This window comes from Apiospora hydei (genome assembly GCF_038363865.1).
Source record: "Apiospora hydei strain CBS 114990 chromosome Unknown utg000002l_segment0_segment0, whole genome shotgun sequence".
NCBI classification, from domain to species: Eukaryota; Fungi; Ascomycota; class Sordariomycetes; order Amphisphaeriales; family Apiosporaceae; genus Apiospora; species Apiospora hydei.
Window position 1 is genome coordinate 2183444 of NW_027117361.1, and position 17824 is coordinate 2201267.

Consider the following 17824-nt stretch of genomic DNA (forward strand, 5'->3'; position numbering starts at 1 on the left):
AATTATTAAAAAGCTCTTTATAAAAATACGAAAATTATTTCCGCTTAATTTATATTAATTACGAATATAAAGGCTAAATACGATATTATTAACGAAAATATATATAATTTCGACGAGACCGGCTTTATAATAAATATAATCGAATTAACCCTCGTTATAACACGCGCCGATCGGCGTAAAAAGGCGAAGTCGGTCCAGCTTAGTAATCGGGAATGGGCAACGGCTATTAAATGTATTAATTCGCAAGGCTAGTGCATTCCGCCGTTCTTAATCGTTTAAAGCTAATATTACCTCGCGAACTAGTCCCGCGAAACTAGTTTACCGGGCGATTAGGTAATTAAATCGATTTTTAATAAATAAACTAATAACGAGATAAGTTTAAACTAAATTAAGTATTTCGATAAATATATTAAAGCGTAAATAAAAGGTCGCTATCGCCTCTTAATCCTCGACGGCTACGAGAGCTATATTTCGGCCGAATTCGAGGTATATTACTAAAATAATAATATTATTATTATTAATATGCCTCTTTATTTATCGCATTTATTTTAACTTTTCGATATAATATTTTATTCGCCTTTAAAGCGTACTTATTCGAAAGAAATCGAGTTATTTATTAAAGCCTCGATAAATTATATTACGAAGCTCGAGTTCTTTATCGCGTTTAAGGCCGTATATTTTATTATTTTTACGAAAGCTAATATTAAATTTAAATTCAGCGTATCCGGCTTAGTACCTCACTATTCGAATAAAGTAATAAATAAGCTAAATATATAACTTCGGACGCTTACACCGAAATAGTTATAACCCGGGACTTTAAGCACGTATAACCCTTAAACGTTATTTAACTCGTAATAAACGACTAAATATTTTATTTATATTAAAAAAAGGTGTTTACTTATTAAAAAAGTTCTTTAACGTTAATTTTAAATATAGTAAATTAAATAGCGAAGGGTATAACCCGAATAGCTTACAAAGTAACTATATTAAAAAATTAGGTTCGCACCTTTTAAAATACTAATTTAGCCTTTTCAAAACGCCGAAAAGCTAAAAAATCACGAGTTCAGCTTAGAGGAGCCCTTATTATTAAGGAATTTTAAACGTTATAAAACGAGAAAGTAAAAAAGAAGCGTCCACCGACCGGCGAAGGCGAAAATAGTAGCTCGTCGAAACGACGCGCGACGGGCGGTAGGCGCTGCGGTAACTGCGGCGAAACCGGTCACAATGCGCGAACGTGTAAAAAAGATGTAAAATTAAGTAGCAAATCGAATAACGAATAATTTTAATTAATTTAAAGCGTTATAGTTAAATAAATTTATATAGAAGTGTCGAGATGTAAAAAAAGTGTTCGACTTAATAATATATTCGACTTAATAGTAAACCACGTTAAGCATTTTTTTTATTAAAAAAAGGTGTTTACTTATTAAAAAAGCTCTTTAACGTTAATTTTAAAAACGATAAACTAAATAACGAAAAATATATATATAATTATATATAAAATAACCTTTATAAAGGATTAAATACGCATATTATAAAAAGCTAATTTAACTTATTCGAAGCGCCGAAGAGCTAAAAAATCGCGAGTTTAACTTAGAGAAGCCCTTACGATTAAGGAATTTCGAAGGCTGTAAGACGAGAAGGCAAAAGGAAGCGGCTAGCGACTAATGAAGGCGAAAATAAGGGTTTATTAAAAGGTGTATAATAAGCGGCAGGCGCTGTTAAATTTACGGCGAAATAGGCTACAATGCGCGAATATATAAAAAGGATATAAAATTAAGCGAGAAATCGAATAACGAGTAGTTTTAATTAATTTATATAAAAAAGTCGAGAAGTAAAAAAGTAACCGGCGAAGTAATATAATTAACTTAATAATAAACCACGTTAAATATTTCGTAATTATTATAATAAACTAATATTTAATAATTAATATAACACTATTTATATCGACACCGAAAATTTTTAGCCGAAAGTTCGAAGCACTTATTAAAAAATAAAGTAAATTTTAATACTTTTAACTCTTTTCGCTTTTTATAAAACGTATTAAATAAGTTACTATTTTTTACTTATAAAAATAACCGACGAGAACGATAAAAAATTTATTTAAAAATAATATAACGAACTCGAAAAGGCGGATAAAAAAACCGAAAAGTGAGCCTAAACGAAAAAAAGGGGTAGGAAACGCAAAACAGGGGGCGCAGAGAAAGCCGGCCACACTAATAAACTCTATTAGTTTAAAAGACAATATATACTAAAAAATTTAACTTAAAATAGATACAGTTTAACCTCATGCCTAAGAGGATCACTCTGCAGCTTACTTAAGGCATAACCGGGCGAACTCTCCAATTTATTAACTTTGATGCAAATACCCAAGACATCTAGGAACGTCCAGATGGCCCCAAAAAGCAATTAATTGCTCGCAGCATTGCACCAGTTGTACCCTACACACATGTGCAGTTCCACCACCCTTAGTTCCCGGGGTGCTTACTACATGCAGTTGGTTTCCGCCCGGGGACGGGGCGATCACGAGTTAGCCCCTGAGGTTGACATCGAGCTGTACATCTCTGGCGTAGATCTGCGTGTGCACGCACAAGTAAGCCTCCATCAATCATAAATGACAAGGTTGTCAGGCCAGGCTGATAAGTACATCACCAATGTATAGCAAATACTGCCAGGAGTATAAGATGTCGTCCACTTGGCCTTCTATCATGGGGATTCAGAAAGCTCAGCATCAACAGTTTCAACGCTTACTGCATCAACACGATTAACCAATTCTACTTCTTCAAGCTTCTGGCCTTAACACAATGTTTTTCTCCAACCTCGCCGCCTACGGCCTCCTCGCCGCCAGCGCCCTAGCCTCGCCCCTCGAAGCATCCCCCGTTGAGGCGCGCGCCGGCGTCTCCCTGCCCGGCCTGCCCGCGGGCTGCATGACCTCCTACAAGGGCATCGCCTGGGGCTGGCTGCCGGACGACGAGCACGCCGACAAGGTGAACATGGCGTCGCTGGCGGCCAGCTCGGGCAAGAAGGGCTGCTTCTTCGGCGACTACTCGCACGTCAAGAGCAGCTCCTACGACGGCAGCGACATCAGCGGCAAGGGCAAGGCCGCCGACGGCGCCATCATCGTGCCCTCCATCATGCCCGACGGCGTCGGCTGGAAGCAGGTCGACGCCGCGCTCGCCGGCCGCATCGCCAACGTCGCCAAGGGCTTCGTGGGGCAGGGCCTGACCGTCTACCTGCGCTTCGCGCACGAGATGAACTGCTACGCCAAGCCCGGGTGCGCGAGCCCGGCCTACCCGGGCGGCCTGGATTACGGCGCGTACAAGGCGGCGTGGGTCAACGTGGCCAAGGAGTGCCACAAGATCAAGGACTGCTACATGATGTGGTCGCCCAACGCCAACGACCAGGACCAGCTGGGTAACTGGTGGCCGGGCGCCGAGTACGTTGACATCGTCGCGCTCGACTCATACCCACGGGACCAGGCCAAGATCGAGCAGGGCTTCGCCGGCTCCTTCGGCAAGGTCCACGACGACTTCGCCAAGAAGTACAACAAGCCCTTCATGATCGGCGAGACGGGCTTCGCCGGCAGCGAGGCGCTCAAGACCGATTGGGTCCGCCGGCTCACCAACGTCGACGACCTCAGCAAGTACCTCAACTACAAGGGCGCCATGTGGTTCGAGTACGTTTCACCCTATCTACCCCTTTTCTGCTGATATGTACTCACTACTACTCTTCCTATTTGAATTGAAGAAGAAAACGAAATGAAAAAGATATACTAACTTGTGTGATGCGAATCAGGTATAACAAATACGAAAATGGCAAACAAAACAACTTTTATGTCATCAACGGGCACAGCAAGAAGGAGATCGACGCTGTTGTGGCGAACTTCCAGTAAGATGGGGGTCATCCCCTTTTCTCCACCCCAGCCAGTGGGATGAACAGTTTTACAAAAAGGACTTAGAAATATGAGGAACTATGTCCAATACATCCACTCTTTTGAAAATCATTCCTCAATTATTAGTTCTACAAAACGAATAGGAAACATACAACATCCAGGGACATCAATCGTTACGAAGAACATCATAAAAGCATAGTGTCTGGTTATGCATATAGACATATGAATAAAATATCAGGCTTTACCACTATGACTTCGGCGGTGATTTTATACAGGCCAACACGAAAAGAGCATTTGCATATAACACTACCATTCCTGAGGTGAACACAAACACATTCACTCATCCGCAACTTGTAAGTCGAACGCTTGATGAAGTAGGAACCAACTAGCACAGAGAGGAAAAGGGGTAAAATCATGGTTGGAAGAGTTCACATGCATTTCATCAGACCACCAAATAGTAAACAAGCAATTCGATTTTCAAACACCCATTATCTTCAACTATATGAAGCCGATACAGAATTATGTACAGGCTCGACTTCGTGCTTGTCGTCAGATCCCAAGACATGATTCGCTGAAAGATTCCAAAAACGCGGCCATGCAACATTAAAGTGTGTCCCAAAGCAGTCCCCCCCAGAGAAGATAGGAATAGCCGGCAGAGTTCAACAGTCAAGCCTCCACCTGGTTCCTAGATAGTATTTTTTTAAGATTTTGCATCACGGCATGGTTGCCGCTTACAGAATCTTGCCGAGGAGGCCGCCGGTGACGGGCGAGAGGAGACCACCAGCGAGGTGCTCGACATCACCGACAAGGCTGGTGACCTCGGGGACGACGCCATCGGTAACCTCGCCGACGAGGCCAGTAGCGAGTTGCACAACAGGGGTGACGAGGGTGTTGACGAGGCTCAGGACGAGCTTGAGCTCAGGCTTCAGGGTAACGAGGACATCATCAGTGACATCGCCGACAACACCGGTCACGGTGTCCTTGACCTTCTCAACGATAGTCTTGACATCCTTCAGGAGAACGGGGACGTTGTCGAGCTCCTCACCAACAAGGGGAACGACGGTGTTGGTGACGGTGCCGAGGACGAGGCCGAGAACTCCGTGGAGCTCGGTCTCGACGTTGCTCAGGGTCCTCTGGACAGTGGCGACAGTCTTCTTCTGGACAACATCATCGACAACGGTGGACTTCAGATCGCCGACCAGCTTGGCTAGAGGGAGAAATCGGGTTAGACGATGGATCATCAAGTAGCGATCGTACCGGAGTCTATACTTACTGACTGTGCTCAGCTCATCGCCGAGGGTCACCTTCACGTCAGCGACCGTGGAAAAGACGGTGGAGATGGCGTTCTGGGCCTGGCGCTGCTCAACGACGGGAGCGGCGAAGACGGAGCTCATAGAGAGCGCGGCAAGGGCGGTGGTGAAGAACTGCATTTTGACTGGTTGTTCGAAAATCGACAAAAATCTATTAGGTTTTGGATTAGGATTAAAGAATGACTAAGTTGGGGGTGGTGCGAAGAGAGCGACTGTGAGTGAGGAGTGACCGGAGGCTGTGGGATGGAGAAGGAAAAAGATCAGGATCAGAGTTCGCGAAGCCCAAGATATATACCCGTACGGCCACGATGCAGGCCCCTTAGTTCTGAGATTGCCGGGTATCCTCGTCTGACTCCATGCAGAGCTTGGGCGGGCATGTACATACAGTATCGATACATGTCGTCACCACTATGAGGGCTTCCATGTTGATAGACATTCATTCCATCTCAGCCCACCTGACCTGCGTGATACCCATGCGCTGCGCCAGGTACCGTAGGGGATGCCAGACTGACCCTTGACAGCATCACAAGAGTCAGTCACAGGCCGAACACAACACAACTTGGGTGCCGAGCCTGTGGGAGGAGTGGACCGCCGGGGGTCGGGTCCGGGGGGCCCTGGTTGTTCGCGGTAAACGTGGACGCTGAATCTGGAAGTTTAATGACCTTGCCTGCTTGCGGGGGTGAGAGGCCCCCGCCGACAAGCACTTGAGAAGACGATCACAATCTAAAATATTCTGGCAGGGCATACCCAAAAGATTGCCAGGATGGGGTTTCCAGATAACCAGAAAGTGCACGCCCCAGACGCCAGAAGCAGAGAAGCTTCTTTGCTGCGCTGAGGGACGCTGCGCGGACGTGCATTTGTCCAACTCCGACAGCGGTTTTCGCTGATATGCGGGTGGGTAAGCTCACAACCTATGGTTCGTCTGTCCGCCATTCGGGCCAGCGTCGCATTCCACTCTACCGTCCAGAGCTTCTTCACGTTTGGTCTGTGCTGATCGACCGGGACGCAACGCTGGCTGGTTCGGTGCCATTTTGCCCATTTTGCCCACTATCAACCAACGTTCCGCTGTCTCTGTCTGTCTGAACAGCGAAGGGTAAGTGGGCGGTAATCATTTGGCAGGCGGTATGACGTCAAGGTTGGGAAGAACGAAGCGGCAGGTCCGTGTCGGGCGGCTCTGGACAACATGCGATATGAGAGCACCCAGCACCAGCCAGCCAGCTAGGCCGGCTTCTGACCAGGACGGCCGATCCTCAGGGTTTCCAAATTGCATGCTGCAGGTCCCGATTGAGCCTGTCGAATAGAGATGCGGTATACGTCAGATCAGCAGCAGAGCGAAAGTGCAAAATGTGACAAGCGCATGTTGTCGAGGCCGTGGTGCCTGGTGCTAGGGTTCCTGGCGTGGGGAGGGCATTCGACCTTGCGCTAAAGCCGTCAAAACGAGAAAAGCGCGCAACCTTAGCAGCAATTTGGTAACGGCGATTGCCAGCGAGCCAGGCACCAGGTGCCAGGGTCAGAGGGCCCCTCTGCAGTAGCCAGGGGGGCTTCGGGGGGCACATGGGCACATTTTGGGGCGCCCAAGGGTCCTGACGAATTGCCGGTGGGGATACACAAAGTTGCTGGATCCACCGATTGTGTCCTAGACAGGAGACTGGCATCCTCCGACCTGGTAAAAAGTTGGCTATCCTGGCCATCGGACAAGGTCATCATTTCAGGTGAGGGCAAATTGACGATTGAGAGAAATGCTGCGCCGTTTCCGACACGAAATCCTGCAATATAGTATGCACAACCTGCATGGAGCAGCCGATAGGAGTTGTGGCAAGCAGCGTCAAGTCTCGGATCGACCAAGCCTCGTGAAGATGCACAAGAAACACATGCGATTGCGATAACTGCATATCGCTTGCATCCATGTCTCCGAAAGCCTTCCGCCAACTTGGAACGCTTTTGCCGGGATGCAAAGTCCAGACAGAATCGACAGCCGATCACTTGGTCAACTGCTTACTACCAAGCGCTAAACCCGCGCTGGGCTGAAGCCATTGGGAACCGTTTCCATGTAGTGCGCGATGGTTGCACATCAATAGCGGAACGGGCGGAGATGGTTTGCTGAAGCTGCCGGCTATCCCTCTAGTCAACCAAACCCATGCCCGCGACACGCCTTGCGCCTATTCCCAGACAGGAATGACTTGAATCTGAGCAAGCATGGCCCGCATGGGCAGAAAACCTCTGCCCCTGTTGATCCCTTGTCCGCGCTGTCAGCATGCGGCAGGGGCGTATTGGCTTGGCATTCTCCAAATCGCTGTTGATATCCCAAGTACCTACAGTATGAGGCCGCCGATATCGACATGCAGACCTGTCTCGCAGGTCGACGGAATATTCCTTGACCGCAGATTGGCCTTGATTGGCGCGAGGAAAACAACACTACTGAACCGGCTTCCCGGCTCACTAAAGTGGGCGACGCCCTCACTTTTGTCGGTACCTCCTTGGCCGCTTGGGTCGGTGATCGTCCACTGCCCGAACCTGAAATCTGTATCTTATCCACCACTCAGATCATTATTCCACCAAACCTCCTGTCTCCTAATGTTAAAGAGGGTTCACAGGGTTAGATGATGATCTTCTAGAAGCTTCATTGATAGTCAACTCTAAAAGCTCAGCTTGGCTGTAGGCATGGCACGGAAGCCTTCACGATCCTTGGCGCTCCGATGCTTGAAGAAGCCGCCATCCGACCAGACCGCCCTGCTATATCATTTCTTACCTCATTAACCAGTAGCTAAGGTTGCTTCTAGCCATCTCCATAACATGAGTGCTGTATGGATGGCTCATCGATAGTAGGCATAACGCGACCCAACTACTTGCATCTAGCTCATCGGCGACCCCTTAGGCGACATTTCGATATATTGATCATCGCTTGGGACTATGCAAGAGGTAAATAGACACAGACGCAAACCACCGCCGATGCTCCGAAGGGGTCGGGTATCCCAGGCTGCTGTTCTGAGATCGAGGCATGGATATGGGCTCGCACATCATGCCAGGAGAAAGAATTTCGGCATCTGCAACAACAACCACGACAAGGAAATACAGGCATGAGTCTATGTCTTCATGCTTGCACGCCACAAAGATAGCTGAACCGCATAGGTCTTGCCTCGCCGCCAGTCTCCTGTGTTGATACGCATGAGACGCATACAGAGCAGGCTTGTTTCGCCCTTCCCTGCCACGTCAGCGCTCGAGACGGACAGCAATCGATATTGAGATTTTCTGCAAAAGAAATCGTGATCCGACTTGGCAACGACCTGATGAGCGAGTGGCTAATCCATGAGTTTGCGGAAAGCGGAATTATTGGCTTCAGGAAAGGATTCCTTCATGTCCGTTGAAAGTCACGTTGGCCCATCCGATGCTCTTCGCTTGAATCAACAACAGGCGGGTGGCCATACTCTCTGGCCCATGGTAATGGCTCAAAAGTGACGTATTCATGGGATATGGAAGAAAGGAATGCAACATAAGGTCAAGTCGCAATGCCAGATTTGTCAGTCAGGATGCCAGGAAACCTACGGATGAAGCCAATGCGCCATAACAGGTCAGGCTCTGCGTTCATCGTCTCCTTGAGGGTGACTTTCTTGTGCAATTCCTAACGCAGGGTAAACGCTCTCCCATCCGATACCGATCTACCACACATGCAAAACTTTGAAGAGGCCGTCGATTCGTAAAGACAGTTATACCGTACAAAATACTTCGCAACGCTTTATATCACCAGAAGAAACAATCGGATACGAAATATTGGCAACAGGTGTCTGAGGGGGCGGTAGCTGCCGACATCTCCACTCTCCTTCTGGCCTAGCTTGATTCTTGGGGCCTTCAAGCTTTCGGAGCTCCAGATGGTTTTCTCGTATTCAGCATCTGGATATATCCTCCGAGGTGGATTATTCCCCGACTGAGGTCAGATCTGGCGATGGCATCAACCACCTTTGAGTGCCACCCAGGGCTGAGAAGGTCGGTGCGGCTCTTTCTTGCATTCACGTGGCTGGACGGAGGGTTAGGTGACGTTGACATCAACGTCGCGCCGCCAAGTGGAGAAAGAAATCTGGAGAATCGTGACTAAGCAGCCGACTCCGCTTCCGACCTCGACTCTTGTAACTTCCCTTTTGGGTCCGTGAGTATACAGACTACGTAGCTTGGGAAAAAAAGCCTCTCAAAGATTCAGCAATCAAGTTTATATACAACTCCTCCGCTCTCAAGACAAGCGACAGCCTACCCTTTCCCTTTGCTTTGAGCAACCATATCCCCAAATCCTAAACAACGAAAACCTGCCGCCACTATGTCGTCCGAGAAAGTCCTTAGCCGGGCCAACAAGGAACCCGGCGCCGGCCTCAAGCCGTCCTGGACGCCCAGAAGGCAACCGGCGCGCCGACCCCTCTTGCCGATCCCCCAGAGAACGTACGTACATCCCCTACCCGCCCGTGCCCGTAGCTAAAACCAAGATCCCCCGCAGGCCGAAGAGGTGAAAGCCCAGTGCGACACCTTCGTCCTGGACTCCTTCACCGCCGACGACGCCTGGGAGCTCGGCCACCTCTTGTACGCCCGCCTGCTGCCCCTGGTCGCCGCAAAGGGCCGGCCGACGCTGATCTCGATCGCGAGCGCGACGGGCCACGTGCTGTTCCAGGCCGCCGTGGGCGCCGGCACGCAGCTCGACAACACGGTCTGGATCCAGCGCAAGCGCGCCACGGTGCTCCGGTTCGGCTGCTCGACCTGGCTGATGCACTGCAAGTTCGGCGGCGACGAGGAGGCCTTCCGCGCCAAGTACACCCTCAGCCCCGACCTGGCGGCCGGCTACGCCATCCACGGCGGCGGCGTGCCGATCCGCGTCCGGGGCGTCGAGGGCGTGGTGGCGGTTGTTGTTATTTCGGGGCTGAAGCAGCACGAGGACCATGGCGTTATTGTGGATGTGCTGAACGCGAACTGGAAATAAAAGGGATCTCTACATACACTCATATCAGGTCTTATTAGATGAACCAAATGGCACAAAATAACGAACCAAGTACAGATGTTCAGATATATTAAAAATTTGTGTTTGGTATTCTTCTGTATGCTCAGCGTGATTTTCAAGAAACCATTGGGAGATTATAGGTGCTGAACATGAAAATTTACAAGAGAACCCAACTGGGATCCTGAAATGATGTGCCACTATTTATGTTTTATAGAAGTTCATTAGACTGACAAAAGCACAGTAACGAGGCAGTCGGCAAAAATATTATTTTTCAACACAATGCCTCCTGAAAACTACTCTCAGCCAAGGAGTGGGAGCTCTTGGGGCTATATCAAAGCGAGGAGACTCTCCTATGTGACTACCCCTTTTGATGCCAAAAAAGCAACTCTGAGATCTGTGTTGTGGGTTCTCGGATCATATCTCATAGCTATATGAAGGCCTCTTACTATTAGAGAAATGTCATTTCATCAAGGCGGTTTGCGACCATCCCATCCACCTCCTTAGCGACCTCTCCCAAAATGTCCCGAGTTTTATCAGCTGTGTCGTACGTCTGAACGCCTATATCCTCGATGTAAGCGATAATGTCATCCACGCTGCCGTTCGTGTAGGTAAAGTCCGTGACTCCGCCCCGGCACTGGGCCGAGAGGACTTGCGCGTCGTGAAACGCACAGGGGCACTTGCGCAGCTTTCTCGCCGCCATCTGATGCGCCTCCGACGTCTTCCACCACGAGAGCTCCACCTGCTCCTCGTGCAGGAACGTCCAGATCTTGAGGATGATCCCTTCCCGTTTGCTCAAGTTGGCCATTATAGCTGTTTGGCCGGCCGTTTTGTTAGACATGATATGTGCCCATAGCCCAGCTCGTAAAACTGAAGGTGACTTGACTTACTGTCGGCAAATAGGCCCTGTTGGCTCAGCTCCAACGTCCTTCCTCCCCATTCAATAGACCCGAAAAGCCAAGGGTTCCCTTCGGATTTGAGCAATTTGCCCCGGCGGATGAAGTCTCGGCTGGCCAAGATAAACATGTCCCGGTGCCAGAACTCGGCACTGAGCCGTAGCGCACATGGCCACCCCAACATGTCCACGCCGGGGGCGTTTGCGTTCTTTCCACTCTCGATCTCCGTCTTGAGGTCAGACAGATAGTCTCTGGCCCAGACGTTGACCAGGGTTGTCACCTCGAGTTTGGTAGAGACGATGGTGAGACTTCTCACGCCCCCCAACGGCAGATCCGAGAGGTCTGGTGGGATGCCGTGGACAAGTCCCAGGACGATCTCGAGAGCCTTGAGATCCTCTTCTTTGAATCTCATGTGGGAGTGGTCGACGCCATCCGTCTTCTTCTTTTTCTTCTTGATCAACAGCTCATTCCAGGTCGGGCATCGCGCTCTTAAATCGCTTCGCGACATGGCCAGGAGATAGGTGTTTGCTCCGATATTTACCGTGCTGTAGCAGGCTTTCGGGTTGTCGGTAAAACAGAGCACATGCTTCATGGGAATGTCGCGACATGCAGCTGGCCGCAACACGTACGCCCTGAACTTGGGTGTCAAGCCATGGTTGTCGGCAACGTCGTTGCTGCTACCACTACCCTGCCCAACCTAGTAGACAGCGGCAAAGTTTCAGAATCATATCTCCGGATTACGGAGTTTGCAAGGGTTATGTTCATGGGTGGTAAAAGGAACTTACTTTATCAGCTTGAACCTTGGCTTTCAGGAGGTCGTCCAGCAGGGTTTTGCGAAGAAGAGGCGCATGCTTGTTCTTGAAGTGTCTGCGCTGTCTTTCTGCGACGCCGGGATCCATCTCCGCCGGTGATGAAGTAGACGAAGGAAAACAGAGCGGCGAGCGAGACAATGACAGCAAAGGAGTCGGGATCCGAGGAAGGTCGGCTGGGGAGATCTTTAGGACAAGGAGAACGTGAATGTGTGAATGTATGATGGGGTTTGGATGAAGGCATGCAATTGAGCCAGAAACACCGAAAACGTTGTGATCTGGGTCATGGGCAGCTGTTTGGATATTCGAATTATTTGACAATGGCAAGGTCCCACTGGGGCCTGTCGCTCCAGCTGTGCGCGCTATTCACGCTATTCATGGGACGCTCACTTGACCGTCACTGTTCAAACTCGGTGTTTGCCTTTTCCATCGGAAGCGCCCCAGGCAGAAGAGACGGGAGCAGCATTGAATTAAGATTCCACACAACCACAATTCAAGATCCATCATTCTCACATGTACCCACCACCTTGTCGCTGCTTCAACAATCGATTCATCGATGATATGGAAGACCCTTGGTCTGTTGCCTTGTGCTGGCCACGCACTGCTATCCCTATCCCCAAAACGGCGTGCAGCTCCCTCATCCCAACCACCCAAACAATCCCGCCGCCGTGCCCAGCATGAACGGTAAGAAAACCCAGTGCCTCAGCTCCTCGCCCCCGATAACCGCGCGACTGATGAGCCCGTCCGAGAAGGCCGTGAAGCACCCACAGAGCATGACGTAGCCGAGCAGCTTCCGGTCGCGGCGATACCACGTCGCGAGCCCGACGAGGCCGAGCACCAAGTTCCGTATCGCTTCCCGCCGGATCAAGCCGTGTACCAGGTCCTTCTGAGTGGTAGTGGTGGCAGTGTTGGCGTCGTCCGGCCCAGAAGACTCGGAAGACTCGGAAGACTTGGAAGGTGAGGGGAACCGCCAGAGCTCTAGAGCACTGCCGGGCCGAACGAGTTGGCTGGCGCCCGTCTGCCACAGCATGAGACTGAACATGGCCGCCATGTTTGGAAAGAGTGGCGACCGTTGTGACAAGAATCGGCTGGTCATGATGCGTGTTTGTTATGTGTGGGCGTTGTGTGAGTACTTAGGTGGGTTAGGTATCGGCTCAAATTGTACGGTACACCTTCAGTAGCTTCGGTTTCGATGGGATTCCACTACCAACAGATATCTCTAGTCGCGATGCAAGACGTTTTGATCGATGTGAGGAGTAGGACGATGGCTGGCGAGTTGACGTTGCAATGGTTGCTTGCCAACGCCGCTGAGAGGTCGCCGGCCCCTAACCTAGGCTGAATCGGGATTTAGCGATTTAGCCCAAACTTGCAGCAAAGCAGCCGCATGCACCCCGAGCGCCGGGAGCTTCCTCTCTCGATTCTAATCTACATTAGGTACCAATCTAACCTGAGGAACCGGCCGCGCCCCGGAAACAGAGGAGGAGGAAGAAGATACGTAAGGCGAAAACTGAACCCTCATAACCTAGTCATCCGGCACAATTTCCGGCACCCCTACCGACCTCAGCTTCAGCCTGCCGGCGCCCATGTCGATTCCATCTCAGGTGTGATTGCAATCCACGCGCCGGCCGGTCGTCGTGCTCACTGCATGAGACGTGTAAGTCTTCGCCGTACACTTGCCGCCGCGAGGGAAGATGATGTCCTCCAGCAACGCCCTGTATCCGGCGATCTGGCTCTTGCATGCTTTCCAGTCGGCGCTGTAGATCGCCAGCTAGTTTGCTGGTGTCGTTCCGTTACGGAAGAGAAGACGCCCGTCGCCGCTGTTGTTATCGCAAAACAGGGTCTGGTTTTGATGGTGCACCCGCTCGGGCGCCATATTGGACATAGCCCAGCGGCCGGCGTCGGCGAAGTTCTCAACCAACGACGTCACAGCATAGTCCGTCGGGACCTTGGTATCGCTGTCGTAGAACCACTTCCACTAGAAGCAGGGACTCGGAGATCAAACAGTACAGTACTTGTTGGTTGCCCAATCGGGCGTGTAACTCTCTGGTGGCATGTGCTCGTGCCGCCAAGGATCGTTAACGATAGGGGATAGAAGGCATGGGATCAATTCATGAAGCGGCTTACCCCTAGTGAGCGGCTGAGTGACCGGTTACGGAGCCGCTGGGATACGACCACGGCGTCCAGTATGTGACTGAACTCATGTACAGCTATACCAAGACTCATTGCCGACAGGAAAGAGGTGGTGGTGCCCTTGGTCTCAGCAGCGATACCCAATTTCTGCTTGGAGTGGCTTTCGGGCGCCAGTATGATATGGGCAACGTGTTGGCGCATGCCGACGGGGACCTTGCCTAGGATCTGGACCCGAGACAGTTAGCTTCGTTTTCACGGGCGTTCCATCTCACGGGGACGGAGAAGGGAACTTCTTTACCATCATAGCTTGGCCCCAATCGATCGCCGTGGGTGAGACCGACTGGGCGGCATGAGCCAGCGGCGGCATGAACAGGTGTACTGCTGTGCCCCATATAGGAGTGCATGTATGAAGATGCATGTCCCTGAATATCTATATCCTCCCAGCTTCGCTATTGCTGAGCTATTGCTCCTGACCAAGTCTCACTTACGCACAATTGAAGAAGAGTCAGTTTGGACTGTTCGATTGCCTAGAAGGACACGACCCGGAGACGACATACTTGATCTTCGAGGGAACTTGCCTGCCAGGATTCGACCGAGCCACTTTCATTGTTGGCGCTGCCTGCTCGTTTGGGTTGGTCTTCATGGTTGGGCCTCCTGACCCCCTTCCAAACATTGCCATGTTGTTTGTAACCTTTACTACGTAAGATCAGGGCATGCTGTGCAAAATCAACTTCGAATGTTGCTATCCTAAGAGATAAAAATAGCAGATCTAACTTTGGTGCATATATATCCCGGAAACAGCCAGAGCCAGGGCATCTTGTGCTGGGTTGGATTGCTGGAATGTCGTGAAACCACCAACAAACAGCACCATGGTTGGTCATATCCAGTTCGCACACAAGCCAACATGCATTGGCCAACATGGGGATTGATCGCAAGGTACCGGGGCCGTCATAAGCACTCAACACAAGTAGACAGCGATACCTCCCACGAGCATAGAGATGGAATCACATGGTCACCCAAAGAGGATAGGAAGGAAGTTTGTTTTTGGATGTTCGCCTCATCTTGATATTACTGTTCTCAACTCATCGTCTGCACCAACAAATAAATAATTTAGAAGAATCTAAGTACACGTACGACGCCGTAACCTGACATGCATAATGAAACTACACTAACAAATGCTCAGTGTGGTCATTTCTCCTTGACAGCAATATTCTCTAGAATGCAGCAGCCAGGAAAGCAAGCATAGAGATACCCGCGGCCGCTCCACTAATGGCAATGCTGCGGAAGCCGGCGCTCTTGCCATCACCGTTTTCAGAGCCGCTGCCGGAGCTGGATCCGGATCCAGCGCCGTCGTTGCTACCGGCGGTGTTGCTAGCATCGTCGCCCAGGGGCTTGACAGCAAGGTTGGTGATGGCCTTTCCGTCGACATCCTTGATGGGGTGGGTAACCTTGAAGTCGGAGATCTTAACGACCTTGCCAACGGGCTTGGGCTTGACACCACCCTCAAGGATCTCCTTGGTGTTAGGGGGAGGACAGGGAGGGTGAAGTTGTTGTTGAAGCCCTTCTCCTTGATCAGGCTAGGAGAGCACTTGGGGGGCTTGACAGCGTTTCCGCTGGCCTTGACGCTCTGAACAGACTTCCAGTCAACCTTGCTGTACTGGTCCTTCAGGGTCTGGAAGTCCTTGAGAAGCGTGACGCTGTCATCCTTGCCGATATCAGCCAGACCAAAGTTATTGGGCTCCTGAGCAAACTCGTAGACAACACCGCCCGAGAAAACGGGAGTCATCTTGTCTCCGTAGATGGTGCCAATCTCGGTGAAGATACGAGGGGAAGGAGTGTTGCAGCCGAACTCGGAGTAGAAGATGGGGACGGAAGAGCTCTTGAACATGTCAACCAGCGTGTTGTATCCAGACGACTCGAAGCTGGCATCAGCACACCAAGAGTAGCTGTTCAGGGCGAACATGTCAGCGCGGGACATGTCGTCCTTCTCGCCTTCAATGGAGCACTGGAAGTAGTTCCAGCTGTCCTCAAGGACGTCGCGGACGTCCGCAGCGGAGTATCCGACGGGGATGGGGCGATCGGCGTGGTTCTTGATGTACTGCTTGAGGTCACGGGTGACAGCACGGATGTACGGAGGAGCAGTTCCGCCTTGCTTAACGTTGGAGATGACCTCGTTTCCGGAGAAGAACCCAAGCAGGTTGGGGTAGGACTTGAAAGCCTCAACAATGGCGAAGGTACGGTTGAGGTAGGTGTCGTAGTACGAAGTCCAGGGCTCCAAGCTGTTGAGCGACTCGCCGACGAGGGGCGAGTTGACGTCGATGACCATGTACATGCCAGCGGCGTTGAAGATGCTGGCGCATTCGTCATGGTTCAGGTTGGGGTCCAGGTTGTAGACACGGATGGTGTTGATGCCCAGAACCTGCATGAGAGCAGCATCACGCTTGCACACGTCTCCGTTAGAGAGAGGGTCCTTGCCGTGACTGGGGTCGTATCCAGCGCTGCCACCAATCTGGTAGGCCATGCCCACGATCTGGAAGACATCGTTCGTCTTGGGGTTGACGAACTGGTTGCCCCGAGCCTCAAGGGCAGGGACAGCCGCGGCAATGGTCGCGCCTAGGGCGACGAGAGCGGATTGAAGCTATAAGAGGCTCATGATCAGCAAGGATTCAAAGATGCAAGGTGTGTTGGTAGTAGACGACGAGGCAACGGTGCCTTCCACCCAGGACTCCAGCAAGCCTGTTGCAGGATGCAATCACCACGCAGGCTCGCCCGTCATCCTTGGTGGCTGTGTCTTGGGTTCCCCATTAGATGCGAGCTAATCAATCAGGCGGTTGACGTTGTCAAAGGCCGATTGGCGTGACATGCCACCCCGCGGGATCGTCAAGCTTAGGTAAGACACCTGGGCAAGTGGGTTCTGGTGGTATGTATCTTGGCATCAACTGCAGATCGGTCACTTACAAGCATGGCGAATGTTCGCTGACAGTGTTGCTATGTGGTATATTGGGATCTCCAAAAACCGGTGGGATGCAACGGGCACTTATTAACAGACAGTCTCGTGTCTTGTCGTCACCGCGATGGATATCGTCTAGTGTTTGCCGAGTTTTCCTCACTTGCTAGTGGTGGTGGAGTTGTGTTGTTCGTGTCGTTCCGTTCGGTCAATATACCAGGTGGGTTCTTCGTAGTCGACGGCGAGCCAAAAACGAGGTCCAAAAATAGCGATAACTGGTTCACAGAGGGAGTGACTGGGGAAAAGAGAGAGCAGACTAGAGAGGTGATGCTCAATCGTACAATAAATGGGTGTGTGCACAAAGGCAAAGGAGGGAAAGAAAGCCGCAGGCAAAAATGGTATGGCCCAAGAAGGATCCAAGTCAAGAGTGAAGGAGTGACTGCTTGATCAAGCGACTGGACAGGAAACAAAGTTTCGGGACGACACGATGGTAAATATCAGCAAGACAGGCCCAGTAGGGAGGGAGCCATGCTACTACTACTTTATGTATTAGTAGGCGGCGGCAGGCACCTCCCCCGAACGCCCCCTCGACACCAGCAGCCTGCTGCGACTTGACTTGATGCGATGGGATGCAATGAGACGAAAATGGGGGTCCTGACGCTAGGGGAGCCGTAGTGGCACACCGTCAGATGGTTGGACATGGGTGAGATGGATCGCTACTGGCCTCGAATGATTGGACGCACCCCGAACAGCACCTTCGTTCCGGTCTCGTCTCTGCTCGTCTCTGCTCGTGTGGCCAGGATGCTGGGTAAGTGCGGCCGAGATGGCAGCCAGTCCATCCACTATCGCAATGGGGGCCATCCAGTGGCAT

The 17824-nt window shown here is 50.9% G+C and overlaps 7 protein-coding genes across 7 annotated transcripts; 2 read left to right on the forward strand and 5 right to left on the reverse strand.

The window, feature by feature from the left end:
* Positions 1–2801: 2801 nt before the first annotated feature.
* On the forward strand, positions 2802–3707 carry PG997_000709 (uncharacterized protein; the record flags this gene model as incomplete). Its single annotated transcript, XM_066805024.1, has 1 exon — positions 2802–3707. The coding sequence occupies one exon, from the start codon at positions 2802–2804 to the stop codon at positions 3705–3707; it is 906 nt and encodes a 301-aa protein (XP_066674797.1).
* Positions 3708–4620: 913 nt separating this feature from the next.
* On the reverse strand, positions 4621–5319 carry PG997_000710 (uncharacterized protein; the record flags this gene model as incomplete). The annotated part of the gene is made up of 2 exons (XM_066805025.1): positions 4621–5096; positions 5163–5319. 2 exons carry the CDS (start codon positions 5317–5319, stop codon positions 4621–4623), a joined length of 633 nt encoding a protein of 210 aa, XP_066674798.1.
* A 4186-nt stretch (positions 5320–9505) lies between these two features.
* On the forward strand, positions 9506–10156 carry PG997_000711 (uncharacterized protein; the record flags this gene model as incomplete). The annotated part of the gene is made up of 2 exons (XM_066805026.1): positions 9506–9628; positions 9680–10156. The coding sequence occupies 2 exons, from the start codon at positions 9506–9508 to the stop codon at positions 10154–10156; spliced, it is 600 nt and encodes a 199-aa protein (XP_066674799.1).
* A 466-nt stretch (positions 10157–10622) lies between these two features.
* PG997_000712 (uncharacterized protein) lies at positions 10623–11966 on the reverse strand (the record flags this gene model as incomplete). Its single annotated transcript, XM_066805027.1, has 4 exons — positions 10623–10984; positions 11062–11612; positions 11697–11764; positions 11853–11966. The coding sequence occupies 4 exons, from the start codon at positions 11964–11966 to the stop codon at positions 10623–10625; spliced, it is 1095 nt and encodes a 364-aa protein (XP_066674800.1).
* A 547-nt stretch (positions 11967–12513) lies between these two features.
* Positions 12514–12927, reverse strand: PG997_000713 (uncharacterized protein; the record flags this gene model as incomplete). The annotated part of the gene is made up of 1 exon (XM_066805028.1): positions 12514–12927. The coding sequence occupies one exon, from the start codon at positions 12925–12927 to the stop codon at positions 12514–12516; it is 414 nt and encodes a 137-aa protein (XP_066674801.1).
* Positions 12928–13644: 717 nt separating this feature from the next.
* On the reverse strand, positions 13645–14649 carry PG997_000714 (conidiation-specific protein (con-13) protein; the record flags this gene model as incomplete). Its single annotated transcript, XM_066805029.1, has 4 exons — positions 13645–13851; positions 14001–14231; positions 14279–14387; positions 14564–14649. The coding sequence occupies 4 exons, from the start codon at positions 14647–14649 to the stop codon at positions 13645–13647; spliced, it is 633 nt and encodes a 210-aa protein (XP_066674802.1).
* A 571-nt stretch (positions 14650–15220) lies between these two features.
* PG997_000715 (1-3-beta-glucanosyltransferase) lies at positions 15221–16970 on the reverse strand (the record flags this gene model as incomplete). Its single annotated transcript, XM_066805030.1, has 3 exons — positions 15221–15520; positions 15541–16644; positions 16965–16970. 3 exons carry the CDS (start codon positions 16968–16970, stop codon positions 15221–15223), a joined length of 1410 nt encoding a protein of 469 aa, XP_066674803.1.
* Between the last annotated feature and the right edge of the window lie 854 nt (positions 16971–17824).